The sequence below is a fragment of the Rattus rattus genome, chromosome 14 (assembly GCF_011064425.1).
Source record: "Rattus rattus isolate New Zealand chromosome 14, Rrattus_CSIRO_v1, whole genome shotgun sequence".
In the NCBI taxonomy this organism is placed as follows: domain Eukaryota; kingdom Metazoa; phylum Chordata; class Mammalia; order Rodentia; family Muridae; genus Rattus; species Rattus rattus.
In genome coordinates this window covers 1,546,634-1,566,529 of record NC_046167.1, presented here as the reverse complement: position 1 = coordinate 1,566,529, position 19,896 = coordinate 1,546,634, and the positions used below count along the sequence as shown (strand labels likewise).

Sequence of the window (19,896 nt, the reverse complement as noted above, 5' to 3'; positions counted from 1 at the left end):
TTAAAAATAAGTGCCTGATAGTGAAAATCCCCAAGTTAAAGTAATTGGCTCGTTTAAAAGTAGTTTATTTGAATCTAAAATTCTCTTACATTTACTCAGTTAACTTGATGGTTTTGTTAGTTATGCCAAGGTAAATCTGTATGAAGGACCAAAACATAAATAAAAGAAAAATCAGTTTTACAGGTGCTACATGTAATGCATAGAGCTATCACGGTGGTGCAAGACCTGTGATCCCCTCCCTATCACCTGGGAGACAGAGGCAGGAAAATAAAGTGAAAACTTAAATCAGTTTTGTCGGATGATGTTTTGCTGGGGCAGACACGTGTGTTCCTGAAGCAGACACAGGTGAAAGGATGTTTTGCTTAAGCAGACTCATGATGGTAAGGAGGACCCAACAGATGGATGGTGGATGACACTGAATGGTATTGGTACACCTTGCCATTCCTTAATGGTCATCGTTTGTTGTGACTTCGTAAGAAGAAGTACAACAACCAACTTCTGGTGGTATTCTTTCTGGTGGCTTCTTGCAGCTTCTGAGGCATCAGGTGCAATTGGCAGAGTGAGATCAGTCGACACAGACTCACGTGGTAAGGCAAGACCAGTAGGAGGACACTGATGTTTGGAGGGAGTATAAATAGAAATGAACAGGCTAGCACAGCTAGCTTTGTAATGCTCCAAGGCCCGGCAGAGAACTTCTCTGGGCATCGGATTTGTGTTTGCCATCCCGGCACTACTGAACTGGACTGCTAGTGTAGTCATTAAATGTCTGTGAGTAGATCAAGCTGCTGCTCCTGACTCCTGTGAACTGAACTACTGATTTCCTGACAACACAGATAAGATTTGCTCCAAAGAACAATTTCTAAATAGGTCCGCTTCCCCCATACCCTAATAACCTTTCTTTTCACTACCTCTGGTGGGTGGTGGGCTAGAAGGGAGGTTAAAGAACACATATCAAAAGTAGGAATTGAAAAATTAAGTCAACAGGAAACTTCTAAGCTCGTCAGAAAGTTCCATACCAGCCTGAGCTACATGAGGCTCTGTCTCCCAAAAACAAAAAATAAAGCAGGTTGGTTAGAAGTGTTGCTGCTCCCCATCCGGTGGCAGGCGGTACATGCCCTTTAATCAGCACTCAGGAGGGAGAATTAGGGGATCTCTGAGTTTGGTTTCCAGAGCGAGTTATAGGACAGCCAGGACTGCACATAGAAACCTTGCCTCAAAACAACAAAAAAGTTATTTGCTGCTCAATCATGAGAACCAGAGTTTGGACCCAAGCATTCATGTCAGGTCCCTCACAACAACCTACAACTCCAGCTCTAAGGGATTCAACACCCTCTTCTAGCCTTCTCATGTTCCTGTACACACATATGTGCATAGACTCACATAAATGTGCACATACACCTTAAAAAAAACATAGTTTTTAAAAATAAAGTATAACTTCCATGGGAAACACAGGACTAATTTTCTACAGCTTAGTGTTAGCAGCTAAGATGAATTTTTGCATCAGACCTCAACTCCATTCCCCTCCCTTGCATCTGCAAGTATCCTCAAGTCTCACAAACACACCTTCTGCCATGTTGCTCCTACAATCTGCATCCGTTGCTTTTCAAACATCCTTTTTCTCTCAACTTTTAAATTCAAGACAGCTAAACTTGCTGAGATAACTCCTCCAGACACTGTACTACGGGTCTTTAGAATACTCTGGAAGTTCCTTTCAAAAGGGGATAGTTTTTAACTATATGGAAAACATGCATATCTTAAAAATATTTGTAAAAGGGGTTGGGGATTTAGCTCAGTGGTAGAGCGCTTGCCTAGGAAGCGCAAGGCCCTGGGTTCGGTCCCCAGCTCCAAAAAAAAAAAAAAAAGAAAAAAAATTTGTAAAAATACTAGAGATATAAAAATGCCAGGGATCTATAACAGAAAAGTTCTGAAAAAGCATCCAAACTAACATTAAGACAAAGACTGTACAGCTTAACCTCATGCCACAATGGTATACAGAGAGAGACCCTGGAGTCCTTTGTCTCTCTTCCCTCCCTCTCCTCACTTCTGCCCACACAGCCAGCTAATAGTCAAACCTTATTCCCATTCTTCAACCCACTGTTCTGCCAATCAATCCCACTGTGGAGGAGTGAAAGCTGGAAAGTGTCAGAAACCAACTGTGCATTAATGGTTGAGAAAGAGGGGTCTTACAGATTCACTTCTATGAGTACGAATTGCCTTTTGCAGGCATAATTGCTTTATGATGGTAGAGAATGAATATAGGAAAAATACACCATCCTTGAGCTTTCTCTGTTGTGTTTGTTTGTTTGTAGGGATAGAGTGATTTTGAACAGGGTCTGCTATATAGCCCAAGCTGGCCTGAAATTCTCAATCTTCCTACCTCAGAATCCTTAGTACTAGGAATGCAGGTGTATACTACTATGCCCAGGCATCTCTGAGTTTCTCTTCAGAGGACCCATGTCTTTCATCAATGGCTGGAACAGAAAGATCAGGAGTTCAAAGCCAGACCTGGGCTACATGAGACCATGTTTTAAAACAAAACATCAAAAGGTATGGGTGAGGATGGGTATGTGCCTGTGTGCATATACTCACTATAAACCAACTTCCATTTTCTTAGATATTTCCATCAACCAATGATCTCTAAACAGCTATATAACACAGGCACCATAATACCACATGATTATCTAGAAGTGAGAGCCTTCCATAGAGTAGGCAATTAGTAATTATTGTTTAATGAATCTCCCTCTAACCACCAGTTCAACACAACTCAATAGTGTCAAGCATTCTTCTTTCTAGAATAGAAAACCAGGAAGTCTCAGCCTACTATGCTGATGCCAGAATTACACCTCTGCTTAGGACTATCACCTCCAAACCAACCCTCTTAGTGATCTCTTCTAGAGTTCTCCAAAGTACAGCGCAAGCAAACTTCCTCCTACTCTGTTCTTGGCTCTTAAATGTAACCTTAGTTTGGTTTTGGGAGGCTCAGAGCTGTTTTAGGAGGGTGGGGGTTGAAATGGGATCTCTTGCTCTGTAGCCCTAAATCTTGTAGCTCTGTGGCCTAAAACTATAAGCCCCAACTAACCTCGAACTTGCAGCAATACTGCTGCCTCAGCTCCTGAGTACTGAAATTACTGGTGTGAGCCTTCATGCCATTACAAGGCAAAAGTAACTTTTATTTTCCAATTGTTGTTTCAATTTATTTTTATTTATGATTTATTTTCTTATTTTCTGTACATTGGAGTTGTGCCTCCTTGTATGTATGTGTGATGGTGTATGTTGGATCCCCTGGAACTAAGGATACAAACAGTTGTGATCTGTTACATGCATCCTGGGAATTGAACCTGGGTCCTTTGAAGGAACAGCCAGTGCTCTTAATCTCTGAACGAACCCTCCGCCCAACTTATTTTAATTATGTATATGTATTTGTTAGTATGTGCATGCGAATCTGGAGTTACAAGCATCTGTGAGGCACATGACATAGGTACTGGGAACCAAACTTGGGTCCTCTATAAAAGTAGCACTCACTTTTAACACCTGAGCCAGCTCACAGACCCCACCTCCCCTTTTTGAGATAGGGTCTCTTGTGGTCAAGACCTCAACCTCAGCTTCCCAAGTGTGGGATTAATGTCGTCTCTTTGTTTAAGTCGTCTCATTGTTTAAGTTGTCTCATTGTTTAAAATTTTCAGTGCCTTTTCATCAGCCCCAGGGGCAAAAAAGCCAAAATCAGTACTATGGCTTGAAAAAGTCTTGCTGGATTTGGTTCCTACAACCTCTTTATAGACTGTTCCCCTACTTTGTGTAGTCTTAAGTACAAGCTTATAAACTATTAAAAAAAAAAATCACTGTTTTTACATACCTTTAGTCTTTATACATACCACTATCTGCACCCCCAACCCCAGCTTTCCTGATTAACATTTTTCAGATCTCCAGCCTAATAACTTCTTCTTTGACATATCAAGCTCAGTAGAAGAACTGTCGGGTCAATGTGTTTTCTCTATATCATTTATTATATTTCATGATTTATTTGATTAGTGAGAAAGATTTGAAGAGTGATTACATCTTATAGAGAAAACCACTGGAATGCATAACAGGAGGTAGAAAGTGGCTAGCAACTTTAATTCCACAGATAAGCCTAAGGTAAAAGGATTACTTGAGACTAGGACTTCAAGGCCAATCTGCGAACTAATGAGACCTTGTCTCCAAAACAACCAATTAAACAAGTTGGGCACACTGGTACCCAACATACATCTGTGATCCAGCACTTGGAAGGTGGAGGCAAAAGAATCAGGTGTTCAGGGCCAGCCTAGCCAACACAAAACCAGAATAAAAAATAAAAAGCTTTGAAACCAAAAATGTCAGTAAAATGCTCAGTAAACCTAATGACCTGTGTTTGATCCGAAGGACCCACGTGGCAGAAGGAAAGAACTGACTCTCCAAGGTTGTCTCTGATCTCTCCTGCCCTCCCTACACAGAATGTGAATGCGGTTTTTTAAGTTGCTGAATAACTGAACAAATAACTAATATATTCCTGCTGTGAAGCACATTAAAGATTGTTACAGACACATTTCATTTTACTAAGCATTAATTTTCAAACTGTGATTCTAACTTGAGATCATACAAAGGTTTGCCAGGTTCCTTTGGGATCTTTATGGCACTCTATGAATACTCAAAAACAATTAAAACATCACAGGACAAACTAGGAAGACAAATTCCCACAATTCAATAAATTTGAATATTATAAACTTTAATGGAACTTGGAGTTGGAAAAACAAAACAGATTTATCTAACCTTTTAAAAAGTACATGTTTTGACAGAAAAATGTACTCATCCAAAGCCTTTAACAAAAGTAATAAACGTACATAATAAGAAGAAGAGCCCGACATGGTGGCATAGACCTGTAATCCTAGCATTTGGGAGGTCAGGACAAAAGGATCAAGAAGTGAGCCTGGTTCTCTCTTCAACAGGGCAGCCCACCAACAAACACGATACAAGTCTCTGAGAAGACCCTGACTCACAAGACCATATAGTTCTTGAGTTCAAGCCCACCCAATGTTCACCATCCAATAGCTGGAAGATGGCAGTACTGTGTCCCACCCACACCCATAAGAGTTTTTACCCTGCGTGCAGTGCACTGTCTGAACAGGGGCATTACCTGGCCTTCCCTGTGACAGCTTGCCCTGAAGCACATGTACCTAGGAAAGATGGTCTGCAGCAAGTACTACACTCACCTGCACGCCATGCTGTAAACTGCAGCTAGAAGTGTGGCCCAAGGAACAACCACCACCCAAAGAAGGATGTCAAGTAACAGGGAGTGGCCTGCCCTACACATGGCCCCAGGAGCCTAACTGAGCTCCCTCACACTGATAGGAGGAGAAAGGCAGGGGACAATTTGCCATGCCTATAGCTTTGGAAATTCCTAATTAAAGGAATTAGGTTGACCAGGGAAAAAATACAATTGAGAGATTAACCTAATGAGACCCTGTCAAATAAAGGGTAAGGAGAATGCCAAACAGCTAAAACAAAAACAAAAACAAAAAAATCTCATTTTCTTTTTCTCATATAGTCACTTCTATTTTTGTACATTATTTATTATTTTAGTTTATTTAGTATATTATTAGTATGATAGATATATATGTGTATGTATGTGTATGTGTGTGTGTAGGTGTGTGTGTGTGTGTGTGTGTGTGTGTGTGTGTGTGTGTGTGTGTGTTCTAAATAGGGAGATTTACAACATGGCATAAACAATGGACTTCTTTTTTCTTTAACATTTATCAATGGGTGTTAAAATGTGTGGCAGTCAAAGGACAAGCTGTGAGAGAGGCTGTGACCACTGGCTGTCTCCTTCACTACATGGACTCTGGGGACAAAATTTGGGCTTCAGAGGAAATACTTTTACCTCACTGGCCTCCAACAACAGATTTAGGTTTCTGGAGAGGTATTCAAATTATGCATTGAGTGCTTTGCCTACATGTATATGTGCCACATGTATACCTGGTGCCAGTGGAAGCCTGAAGGTCATTAGATTCTCCTAGATCTAAAATTGCAGTGGTCATGAGCCACCATATGGGTGCTGATCTTCTACAAGATCTTCTACAAGAAAAAAGGAGTGTTCACGACTGCTGAGCCATCTATCCAGCCCAACAAGATCTCTTTAAATTCAATCTGAAACATTTTCTAATTTAAAATGACTGTCACATTTTAGAGTAAAAAGCTATTTTTTACTCTTTCCTAAAAATTATTTTGAACAACAGCCTAAAAGCAACCATGTACCTAAACATTGGTAGAAACAGACAGACTCTAGAAAACAGATACAGGAAAGTCTTAAAACTCATCTGTTTCATCAACAATTAAATATACAGAACAGAAAGGATCTGGATCTAAATACCTATTCAAAGATTTTTTTTTTAAGATTTACTATTTTTATTTATGTGTGTTAATTTGAATGTCTGCTATGTGTGAGGGGATATCCACCAAGGCCTGAAGAGGGTGTCAGATCTTTTTGGAACTAGAATTATAAGCAGTTGTGGGCCATGTGGCATGGGTGCTGGGATATAAACTCTGGTACTTTGGGAGAGCATCTAGTACTCTATTACAACCACTGAGCCATCTCTCCAGCTCCTCACTTTTTTTAATCATACACATGTGTGTAAGTATGTGCATATGTGCAGATGCCCTCAGAAGCCAAAAGAATAATGCTGGATTCCCTGGAGTTGGAGATTATAGGTGATTGAAGCCTCTATAGGCGTTTAAGTGATTATGAGCCACTCAATGTGGGTGCTAGGAACCAAACTTGGGTCCTCCAAAAGAGCACCACGTGCTAATGCTCTTAACCATCTCCTTTCCCTCTACATACAATTATTAAAATAATACATATTATGTACTATGCCAGGAAGATGCATGCACAAGTAACTAAATGTTTTATGAGATCACTCAATCTACTTTAGTCAGAGACACTCAATATGTAAGTATATAACAAGTATATTGTGATATTTAAAATTCAGGCTCCCATTACCATAGAGGAAATTATTAAGCTTACCAAATCAACAAAGTTTCTTTAGTGTGGTCTACTTCAGGAAAAAGAAATTGTTCACAAGATCAAACTTTTTTTTTTCCCGACTTGTTCTCCCTACGCAACTCAAGTTGGCCTTCAGCTTTCCAATCCAGCACTTAGGAGGCTGAGGTAGATGGATTTCTGTGAGTTCTGCTTGGTCTACACAGCAAACTCCAGGCCGGCTGGAGATACATGAAAATTGCCTTTGTTACATCCTATGTATGATGGCTACCTTTAGGAAAAAGCAGCTCTACAACTAATTTCTAAACTGAGACCATTTTTATATGTCGTTTTTACTTTTTTAAAAACTGACACACCAACAACTGCTTTCAGGCTTGAGTACTGGCAGACAGTCCCCTGCAGATGAGTACAAAGCTCATCATTTAAGGAAAATAACCAACAAGACTTATCATCAATAAATAAAATTTGAACTCTGAAGCAAATTTAAAAAAATGGGAAAATACATTTATCAACTTGAGTTTTAAAGGTTTTCAATATTTAATTTTTTTCCAATGAGACCTTGGTAATATTAGTGAATATGGTATTTTTCACATTGTATATAGTTTTTTCTGAGCTCCAGCATGGCCAACTGGCCCATATGCTTAATAGACATCTCACACTTTACATAACCAAAACAGACAGCTTCATATTCTTCTCCCTGCAACCCACTCCCAGGGCCCAACCATCTGCTAGCATGGTTAAGGGAACAGAGTGGTACTTAAAGAAGGCACCATACTTAGATCCCGTTCTCTTACACCATGTGCAATCCAACATACCCTTCCCACTTGTGTCTTCAACACATACACCTGCTCTAATTCTCGGTATCATACTTACCAGCCACTTATACTCGCCCCATGGCTGCTGACTCTGCTCTCCCTTCTTCCCACTGAGGAGCCTAATCCTCTACGAAGTCAGTGAAGCCCAGCACAACGGAGGCACACACCTTTAATCCCAGCACTCAAGAAGCAGAGACAGGCAGATCTCTGTGAATCTGAGGTCAGCCAGGACTACACAGTGAGATCCTATCCTTAAAAAGGAAAACTGAATAAAGTACTCCCTTAATAAACTCACCCCATCAAATTAAAAAAAGTAATTCCAGCTTCCTTCCTATGACCCACAAACTGGCTCCTGATTCTTTCTCTGATTTACTTGTCTCCCTCTCACAAACTACTCTCCAGCCACGTTGTAAGTCTTTATAAGTCTTATAAAAATGTTTCTCATTTCCTAACAGTTCCACTTGTTTTCCTTAGATTTTCAAAAATCAGGCAACTAGGATGCCCTGCAAATCTGTGTGAGCATTCTTTTCACAGAGGTTGCAGAAATGACTGTGGCTAAGGGCATTGCTGCTCTTTCAAAGGACGCAAGTTCTGTTCCCAGCACCTACATTAGGCAGCTCACAACCACCTCCAACTCCTAGTTCTGCAGACTCCGGTGCCCTCTCTAGCCTCTGCAGGCACTGCACACTCTCAGACAAAACACATAAAAGCATGTAGATAGAAAGAAGCCATTTTCAAAGAGTAATACTAACCCTTGTAGCTAAAGAAGCCCCTTCTTCCAAATCCTAGTTTTCTAGCTCCCATCTTACTACTTCCTTATCTATTTGAAATGAGGGGTTTTAGTTTTGTTGTTGTATATGTGTGTGCTGCTGTGTGTTCATGTATCCCTTATCCCCATAATGAAAATTTCCTCACTCATTTTTTTTTAATATTTATTTGTTTGTATGCATTCCCATGGTGTAAATGTGAGAAGAAAAAAAAAATCAGAGAAGTGGTGAGTAAATTCTTTCCTTGTACCACATGGATCCCAAAGATCAACTCAGGTCATCAGGCTTAGCAACAAGTGCTCTCACCCCTAAGCACAGATTTCTACTTTGAAAGTATCACAGTATTGCAACAGGAGGATAATTGGTCAAAGGAATATGTGTGAAGATGATAAATGCATAATTGGGAAGCTATAGCAAGTGTCTAATCAACAGCTAATGCAATATAGAAGAGGTAAATTTAAGGTGTGAGTGGGGTAGGGAACTGGAAAGATACCTAGCAATTTAGTCCCATTATTGCTCTTGCAGAGGACCCTGATTCAGTACCCAGCACCCACATAATGGTTCACAACTATTCATAATTCCAGTTCCAGGGCAATCTGGCACCTTTTCTGGTATCACTGGGCATCAGGCAGGTTTCTGTTATGCAGACACAGATGCGGACAAAACATTCATTCACATAAAAATACAAAATATTTTTAAAAATTTAATAGAAGCCAGAATTCAATAAATGCTCTCCTATAATCCCAGCACTTGAAAGGTAACAGGAAGACATGATTTCAAGATCATCCTCAGCTACACTGCAAGTTCAAGAACAACTTTGTCTGCAAAGGACCAAATAAATAAATAAGTTTACTTCTGAGTCAGATGTGAACCTGTATGCTGGCACTAGCTGTCTGGACTATCCTCTACCCCTGGAACCCTTGAAATAATCATGCTATGACTGCAGCTCCACAAGGCTGTCGGAAATAGCTGGTACCAGACTTTTGTTATCCCATGTTTTAAGGAACTCTAGATGCCCCTGCAACTATCACCACCTTGGCCAGAGAGAGTGCTGTCCGCACTGGAGGTAATACTCTGACTGATGCTAAGAGGTGAGACTACAGAGGGCCTAAAATCCAAGCCTCAAAGACTATAATTAATGCTAAGGGACGAGGCTGTGACTGGTTGAAAGAAATGGTTGGGATTGGCCCAAACACAGAGACAGGTTGCTGCTTTTCTTCCCTTTGAGATCCCCACTGTTCCATTTCCTGCCCTTTCTCCTGCCAACCCCTCTCAGGCACACACCCACACCTTGCTCTTTCAAATTCATGGCCTCTTTTTCTTTAATTGTTTGAATGTGTCTATGTGCCTGTGTGTATTCCTAAGCACACAAATTCAACCTGTTCAGTTCATATAATGTTACCTGTATTTGAGTTTTCAGGACTGACCTTTTCGTATTTGATGAACAATTAGGGTAGGGGAAGGGACACTTCTCTGGGGAAGACTACTTCTCCAAATTCCTTAGTTGCCTGCAGTTATTTGTCTAGAGTTGAGACATTGTGGGCTTTCCCCTTTCCACATTAGCATATCTACTGGTATAGTCCTTTTTCACGTCATGTTTCTGAAATTATGCTGCTGAGACCTCATGAGTGTAGCTTCTATAATTTCTAGGAGACCATCCCACATCCAACTTCCTGACCCTCTGGCTCTTACAATCTTTTCCACTCACTCTTCAGCAATGATCTCTAAGCCTTAGGTGCAGGAGTTGTGTTGTAGATGTAATAGTTAGAGGACTGAGCTTCACAACCCTTTAGTGTGTGTAGTGTGAGTGTGTGTGTGTGTGTGTGTGTTGTCATTTTCTGTAATGGTCCCCCTCTGTTGCAGAGAGAACGTAGATAACAGGTGAGGCATAAAGATCAATATTTAAAATATATCTATGCGAGAGCTGGAGAGATAGCTCAGTGGTTAAGAGCACTGACTGCTCTTCCAGAGGTCCTGAGTTCAATTTCCAGCAACCACATGGTGGCTCACAACCATCTGGAATGAGATCTGATGCCCTCTTCTGGTGTACTCAGATAAATAACTTTAAAAAAAAATGTATCTATGCAAAATACAGCTATTTAAAAGAGGAGGTGGAAAGACCATACAAGCTAGAGGTGGCAGATAACTCCAAGTCATAAATATCACTTTCCAGACACAACAGGACACAGCTGTGTCTGGAACAAAACCTGCACAACCTCAAACCAGACAAAGGATCAGCAGAGAAGGTTCCGCTCTACATCAAGAAACTATCTGCAACTGATACCTACTGGGAAAAGGAAATCAGGTTCCGACAATGAAGTGCTACTGGGGGTGTAACAACCACACTCCAGGGCAGGCCTCATGCCCAGGAGTAACTGACCAACACAAAACAAAATGGACGCCATTTTTATGTTCACTCTGTTTTGCTTTGCTTCTTTCTGCTTTGGGGTTGCTGCTTTTGTGGGTTTTACTTGTGTTCTCATGCACACATTGGTCAAGAGTTAAGAAAGACCTGGGAGGAGTTGGAAGAAGGAAAATAATATGATCAAAATATACTATGAAAAACTATGTAGAATGTAGTTAAGGATTATGCTGGTTGAGAAGTGGCAGTTGGTTGTAGGTTCTCTTCCGAGATCCGTGACTTCACTAGCTCTGGGTAGTTGGCTAGGTTTCCAGTACCAGGCATGCTTTCCCTCTTGTTGAACAGGCCAGAATTCCAACAGATTGCTTTTTTCAAGTGACTCACTTAGTGAGTCAGCTGGGAGACATTCTCCAGTGCCGCCTCTCCTCATACTGGAGCAGTATATTCCATAAAAAAAAAAAAAAAGAAAGAAAGAAAGAAAGCAAGCAGGCGTGGTGTTTCACACTACAGTCCCAATACTCAGGAGATAAAGGGGAAATGTTGCCATAAGTTTCAGGTCAGCCTGAGCTACACAGCCTGAGTCTCAAAACATACTAAATAAAGTGAAAGGAATTACTGAAGTAATTTAAGAAGAATTAATAGGGGTAGAAAGATGCTGAAATATGGTTCAGCAGAGAAACTGCTGGACAGTGAAAGCTTAATAACCTGAAACCCAGGTTAATCATTAGACCACAATAAAAGAAGCGGACCAACCCTCAAAGGCTATGTGACTTCCAAATGGGCACTGTGGCATCTGCATGCATCCATCTATCCATCTCTCTCTATCTGTCCCTCCCAACACAAACATATGCACCCACAATGAAAAAGTAAATAAATAAGACCTGTAAGATGAACTAGTGGTAGTTTGGCGAAAGAGTACAGGAACAAGTGGAAGGACAACACAGTTGTGAAGAATCAGGCACAATAGCACAGTGGTTCTTAATTCCAGAGCTTGGAAGATAGGAGCAGGAAGGAGTTCAAGGTCATCCTCAACTACTTACCAGTTAGAGACCAGCCTTGGCTACACAAAGGGAAGAAAAGGAGAAAGGAGGAAGGAAGAGGTGGAGAGCTGAAAGAAGGAACTTAGTTTTGCAGCTAATTTCTCTGGCGTTTATCTGAGTCAGGGTCTCATTCTAGACTAGGCTAACTTGGATCATTCTGTGCCGCAGCAGACTGCCATGAACTCCTGGTGATCCTCATACCACAGGATTACAGGAACTAGCCATCACACCAGGGCCATCACATCAGGGAACACTTAGCCACAAAAACACATTACCTCTCTTAAGATGTTCTGTTTGCTTTCAGATCTCCTTATGAACATGGATACACTTCTAATAAACTCTGAAAATTTTAATAAATGGAGAAAATCAACAGAATAAATATATTTATTTATTTGAGTCAATCAACAGAGTGGTACCACTAAAAAACAATCCCACACTCTGTTGTATGTGAATACTGTTGTATGTGATATACTATCAAATTAACTATTTCTTTTATATCATTGGTATTTTTCCTTTCAATGATGTACTTTGAAAAGAAAATCCTACTGATTGAGGGAAAAGACTCTCCCTAAAATGGATAGAGCCTCCAGCAGTAACCCAGCTACACAGAAGTAAGTCTGAGAGAGGAGCCCATCTTTGCTCCTCACTGCTCTGCTCCTGCCACCCTGTGCTATGGAAACCACAGTTTCTTCGACCTTCCAACAAGCTGAAACCACTCACTGCTCTTCAGGAATCCACCAGGTTTTCAGTACTGAGGCTGCAAAAGCAGCGCCCTGTGGACTGAGCAGCTGAGTGTGAAGCTTCTCCAGAATACAGGCAGACATTGCTGCACAGCCCCGCTCAGACTGTGTACACCAATCTCATGTATTCCTTTGTAATTTATATTCGTGCTACCGGCTCTCTGTCTACAGAACCCTGACTCATATGCCCAGCCATCATGAGTTGGTTTTCTTCTCCTACATACTACATAATCTCCACTCAAATGTGCTGCCTCATCATAGGCACAAAAGTAATATTGCTACAGATCAAAACCTTGAGCAAAAATAAATGTTTCCTCCACAGAAGGAAAAAAAAGCCACATCAGTTCTCCATATTAATATTCTCAAAGAAAATTACTGAGAATATTTTAGGGCTACATATATCATTTGGAAGCTTATATTAAAACTAATGTCTTTTCCATTTGTAATTCGACTGTGTGTATGTAGAAGGAAGGGTGGGTGGGCAGAAGACAGACAGACAGACAGACAGACAGATGGACGATTTTACTATGTAGCCATGGAGGCCTAGAACCTGCTATGTTAACCAGGCTGGCTTCAAACTCATAAGAGATCTGCCTGCCTCTGCCTCCCTAGTGCTGGAATTAAAATCATGTACCACCATACCTGGCTAAGATTTATTTTTATTGTTTTAAATCATATGTATGTATGTGTGGCTGTGTGTTGGGCATATGCACATGAATGTAGGAGCCTACACGAGTCAGAGGCATCAGATCTCCCTGGAGCTGGAGTTACAAGTGGTTGTAAGCTTCCTGATACGGAGGCTGGGAATCAAGTTTGTGTCCTCTGGAAGAGCAGTCTGCACTCTTAACTGCTAAGCTCAGAGAAAAGCCGACCTGAGACTTCCTGGCAAAGCTCCAGAGTAAAAACCTACCTGCTGCTCTCCTGTTCACAGCTTAGAACTTAAAATGTATTTTCAAAAGAATGGTGCCAGAGCTGTTAGGTTCCCATACTCGTCCAACAGGTCTACTTACTCTAAGAACATTCCTGAACTAGTCTGAGGTCTAGATTCTCATGAAAACTGTGTGATATGCAAACTACTCCACCCACCCACAGAGTCTGTCACAGCTAAGGAATCTGCCAATCATTAAATGTATAGCCAAGCAAAATATATTTAACTTTTCTGTGTCTTAATATGAAGACACTCCCTATGATAGACAGCTTATAAGGATTAATATAAAGTAGAAAAGACTACAGTAGAATAGACACTCAATAAACAGATCAATTAAGACTGGTTCTCTGTATCTGTGTGATTCAACAATCATGTAGTAAACCTACTGTTGATCTAATGTCCTGCACAGACTTTATTGTCACTCTTCTCTAAAAACTACTGTGTGAAAACATAAGAATTTAGGGGCAGAAACTGCTTGCCTCTAAACCTTGGTAACTCTGAGTTCAATCTCCAGAATTCATATGGTGGAAAGAGAGTCAACTCCTACAAGTTACACTCTGATCTACACATATACAAACAGTGGCACATGTGTACAGACCCACAAATAATAAATGTAATTTTTTAAAAAACATTTACACAGAACTTAAATTGTACTTGGCATCACAAGTGATCTAGAGGTGAGCGCACACAATACATACAAGAGTATATATGTAGGTTTGATGCCAATTCTATGCCAAAGCATGTAAGAGATCTGAGCATCCAAGGTCAATGAACAATAAATATGTATTGCCCCTTAGTATTGTCTCCAATTACTGTCTTCTTCCATTCTTTTTAACAGAAACATTTTACAGAAAGTAACCAATTCAGAATTAAAAGGGATTTAGTACTGGAATCTGAAGAGCTAGTGTTTACTCCAGCCATTACTAGCAACTGAACCTTACTTGTGGCCAGAAAGAGGAAAATGGAAAATCGAGAGGAAGAAAAGGAGGAAAGGGAAGAAAACAAGAAGAGGAAAACAGGAAGCAGAGGGGGGGAAGAGAACAACGGATGGTGGCTAAACAAGCACCTGTGAATACACACATACCTGTAGCTACAGGAAGTTGGTTGGGCCCAGAAGTCTGAGGCCAGTCTTAGTCAACATAATGACAGTATGTCTTTCAAAACACTACTATTTTTAAAGTTTCTTTAGTTTTTGTTTTTTGTTTTTTTTAATGAAGTCTTGCTATGTAGGCCAGGCTAGTCTCAAACTCGTGATCTGAAAATTGTCATCTTCCTGCTTCAGCCTCCTGAGTGTTGGGTTACAAGTATGTACCGCCTCCTCCATTCCACAGTAGTTTCACTCATAAACAAGCATAAACTGCACAATACCAGAACATTCAAGCTTCTACCAACCTCTAGTTATTCCTGTGTCAAAATTTACCTCCTTTCCAAGATAATGTGCACAGGGAAGCAAATGTTATGGGAGCTAACTAATCCACACTGATATGTAAGACTAATAATTAAAACATAATTATTGGGGCTTCTGGTGATGGGCGCAGTGTGCACGCACACGCCCGCACACACGTACAGAGAGACAGACAGAATGAGAGAGATTTTAAAAACATACAAACATTTAAAATATATGTATTTGCCAATCCAAAGGAAGCTGGTAGAATTTCAGCCAGAAAAATTAAAAAGTGAAGTTCTATGATTACCAAAGTCAAAGGCTGGAAAAGAAGGCATGAAGACAAATTCCTTGGCGCACCACTCCAGATAGAATGTTACTAATATGGAAAGTGACAAATACTTAGGTCTCAAAACAGCATCTCCCTCTGAAAACAAAGTCTACAGGCCTAGCAGCTCTTGAAAATGATAATCACACAAGACACTTTCAGAAATCCTTCAGGTCTGAAGTACAATAACCCTAACTTTTCAAAGTTCTTTCTATCTTGCCCACCGTGCACAAGAAAGAAAGACAGACAGACAGACACACACACACACACACACACACACACACACACACACACACACACACAAACAGCCCACAGATACCAGCAGGGAGCATGGGAACCACTGCAGCTGGAGTTACAGGCATTTTTAAGCTGCATGAGGGTTCTGAGACCTGAACTCTATCTAGTCTGGTCCTCTGATAAAGCAATATGCACTCTTGGCTGCTGAGCCATTTCTGCAGCCTTGTCCCATACTTTAAAACTCCATCCTTTTTAAGACGGCTGAAGAATCTTTTATTAAGATCTGCATTTAATGACCATAATTATCATGGTAAAACACACAGCAATTGTCTCACAGTAGGTATGGCAATTTTTCTCCTTAGGTATGGTGGTTCATGTCTAATCCCAGTAGATGAGACAGGGAAGGGGAATCTCTGTCACCTAGCTTGGTCTATATAACAAGATCCAGAACAGCCAAGGTGGCATGAGACCCTGTTCCCCATCCCCAAAAAGCTCTCCCCCCTCAGTTGAGTACGGCAGCTACACTTCTGACCATGGCACCTGGAGAGTGACAGGATGGAGAATCCAGCAGCCTGCTTTAGAATGAGACTGTGTCTGAAAATACACACAGCTCACTTCGGCAGCACATATATTAAAACTGAAAACACACACAAACATTATAAACAAAGAAAAAGAAATAACACAACTCCTTATCCTAATCAGCACTATTACTAATTAAAGTGGGTTGCTCTAAATTGTGTGTCTATTCACTTTTTATGTGTAGATGTGTCTATGAACTCCTGCAGGTCCCCAGGTAGTCCAGAAGAAGGTGTTAGATCCCCTGAAGCTGGAGTTACAGGCGGTTGTAACCTGCCTCATACAAGGGATGGGAACCAAAGATGCAACAAACTCAAGGCTTTTCATACTAAAATAAATAAAAGTTGTACATTTTTAAAAAGATTTATTTATTTATTTATTTATTTATTTATTTCATGTATGTGAGTACACCGTCGCTGTCTTCAGACACACCAGAGGAGGACACTGGATCCCATTACAGATGGTTTGGGAGTCACCATGTGGTTGCTGGGATTTGAACTCAGGACCCCTGGAAGGGCAGTCAGTGCTCTTAACCACTGAGCCATCTCTCCAGCCCAAAGTTGTACATTTTTTAGTATCTATAAAATACAAGATCACTTTTCTATTTCCACACTATATCCATATTTCTGTACCATTTTTTAAAGGGTTTAACATATTAGACTTATTTTACTTTTGAGTATTTTTGCCTACATGTGTATATGTGTGTGCTTGTGTGTCTGTATGTATGCTGAACGTGTGTTTGAAGCCCAAAGGTGTCAGAAGAAGCAGTGGATCCCCTGGTCCGTAGTTAAGGATGGCTGTGAACCAACATGAGGGTGCTGGGAATTGAACTCGATCGAGTCCTCTGCAAAAGCACCAACTGGGGCTGGAGAGATGGCTCAGCGGTTAAGAGCACAGACTGCTCTTCCAGAGGTCCTGAGTTCAAATCCCAGCAACCACATGGTGGCTCACAACCATCTATAATGAGATCTGATGCCCTCTTCTGGTGTGTCTGAAGACAGCTACAGTGTACTTATATATAATAAATAAATCTTTAAAAAAAAAAAAAAAAGCACCAACTGCTCTTAACAGTTGTCAAGGCACCCTTTCTGCTCCTTAAAATGTGTTTTTAAACAGCTTCATATATAGTTTTCAAAAACAAGTCATACAGAAGACACAGGAGGCATTCAACAAGTTTATCAGCAGATTACCAAAGTCAAAGGCTGGAAAAGAAGGCATGAAGACAAATTCCTTGGCGCACCACTCCAGATAGAATGTTACTAATATGGAAAGTGACAAATACTTAGGTCTCAAAACAGCATCTCCCTCTGAAAACAAAGTCTACAGGCATCCCCTAGCACAGAAGGCTCTTGCACACAGGCAAGGCACTTTCAGAAATCCTTCAGGTCTGAAGTACAATAACCCTAACTTTTCAAAGATTTCAGGTTTTGCCTTATCAACAAGAAGTGAGTTTCTAGTCTCAGTATCTGATACAAAGAACTCCACTACTTTATTTGCTTCTAGTGCAAACTGTTAGTTTTTACACAACGACAGGAACCACAAGCCAAACCACTGCATACAATTCACTTACAATCGCTACTAAACATAAGCAAGCATAGCATAGTAAAAGTGCCAAGAATTTCCTGATAAATTAAGAAGCACGTTTACGTTATGACCTAAAGATTAAATAATGCTTGCCAACCTACTTTATTCATATTCTTCTAAATATTAACTCACGATAGAAATCTCAGAACATAAGCAACGATGACACTACTGCGTTCAAAGGCAACAGTCCAAGAACATTTGGAGGAAGAGAAGTATTTAAGACATTTCCCACTGAATTTCCCTATGAATCATTCGTGCTTTATAATAACGAGTATACATTATCCTGAAGCGGAAGTAAATACGAGGAAAAGCCGGACTTGAAAATCGCCAAGCACGCAGATTTCCTCCAATTAAAAGAATTTTAAGATGAATTTTATCAAACCCTCAGCAATCACTCCCCGCACTCGATTAGGAGGTCTGTACAAATGTGACTCGTGACAATTTTTTTAAATAAATAAAAGGCACACCCTCTAGGATGAACTGACATAATCACCCCCACCCCACCCAACCCTCCAACGACACACACCCCGCTTTTCCTTCCCTGCCCATTCCTCACGCAGCTGTCCGGATCACACTGTCCATCACACTGAGCTCGGGGGGCGACTGAGAAGTCTGGGGTCCAAAGCGACCAAGGGAGGCTGCGGGATTTCCAGGAGGACTTCAGCCAGGGCCGACCCCGGCCAGGGAAGGCTGAGGGGGGTCTTAGGACCAACAGCAGCCAAAAGAGGCAACGAGGAGTACAGCCCGACCAAGAGAAGACTGCAGCGAGTGGAGCCCCGGAGGAAAGACTGCCGGGAGCACGACCCGGCCTGGGAAGGCTGCAGGGAGCACACCCAGGCAGGGAAGGCTGCAGGAAACAGCCTTGGCGGGGAAAGCCGCCGGGGTCTAGGCGCAGACCTCAGCCAGGGCAGGTGGTGGGGAGCACAGCTGGGCCGGGCAGGCTGAGAGAAGCAGAGCTCGGCCAGGGTAGGCTTTGGGGAGAGACTGCACGGGCAGGCGGCGGGGAACGCCGCCGGTCCGGGGCAGGCTGCCGGGAGCGCAGCCGGCTGGGCACGCGGGGAGCGGCTTCAGGGCCGGCGGCGCCCCGGGCGGCCCTGCTCCTCACCCATTTTCTCGCGGCGGCCACTTCCTGTATCGCCGCGGCTGCGGCTGCTCGGGCCAGGGCGGAGGGTGGCGGAGTGGGGCAGCTCCCACCGCACCCAGCCTGCCCGTCGCCCCAGCCGTCCTCGCCGGCCGCCCAAGCTCCTCACCTGTATGTAGTTGTTTTCACAGTAGTCCGCCACCCGGGTCAGGTTCTGGTAACTCTCTATCAGCGCCCTCTTGCCAGACGGGATCTCCTCCTCTAGTAACATCTGCAGCTCTGCCATTTTCCACCCCTCCGCATCGCTTCCTCTCGCGTTAAAGAGACAGAGGCAGCTGAGTCCGCCGGGGACCGGAGCGCCGCAGAGATCAGACACTAACCACCCACCCGCCCTCCGCCGGGTATTGTGGGACTGCACCTCCTCCTCTTCCTCTTTACTCTCCCCGCCCCCCTCCACCCAGGACGAACAGCCACCATAGACTCACTTTCTCGCGAGAATCATTTCCCTCTTGACAACGAGAGTTTCCACCCCGCCCTCTATAGCAATCCTTTCTGGGAATTGTAGTTTCTTCCTGGCTAGGCCGCGCATGCGTTTAAGGTGCTTCCAAAAATCCTGAAAAGAATTTAAAGAACCAAGACTTATACAGTCTTAAATCTAGACTCTTCTCAAGATCCCAGAAGATGGCGCCACAAGGTGATCTAGGCAACGAAATTATTCCTATGAGAAGACTTTGAAAATTTGCAGAACTCACTTAATTAGGAAATGTCAGTAAGTCAAAGGCATCCAATCAGATAACGATTAAAAACAGAAACTGCGAGACCTGACTTCCTCAGTTTTGTGAGAGACTTTGCCTTAACTTATGCCCCAATTCATTTAAAACCTAGAAAACTATCAATTCTCAGATGTACATCAAGCAGTGTGCTTGCTATGGCAGAAACAAATGGGGCAAGGATAGTTTTCACGCTTAAGAATTTAAAGAAAGTAAATAAATAAATCCTTCTTTAAAAAAGAATTTAAAGAAAGCTGGGCGTGGTCGCAAACGTC

General features: G+C 42.0%; 1 protein-coding gene across 10 annotated transcripts in view; it reads right to left on the bottom strand.

Moving 5' to 3' along the window:
* Abi1 (abl interactor 1) overlaps nucleotides 1-19,281 on the bottom strand; it is a 78,581-nt gene extending 59,300 nt beyond the window's left edge. For 8 of the 10 annotated variants that reach the window (XM_032884378.1, XM_032884374.1, XM_032884381.1 and 5 more), the window contains exon 1: nucleotides 19,021-19,246. In XM_032884378.1, coding sequence (XP_032740269.1) covers nucleotides 19,021-19,137 — 117 coding nt within the window. In that variant the 5' untranslated portion in view covers nucleotides 19,138-19,246. Of the gene's footprint in view, nucleotides 1-19,020 lie in introns of all 10 variants that reach the window. The other 2 variants (XM_032884383.1, XM_032884384.1) reach the window with 2 other exon arrangements.
* Between the last annotated feature and the right edge of the window lie 615 nt (nucleotides 19,282-19,896).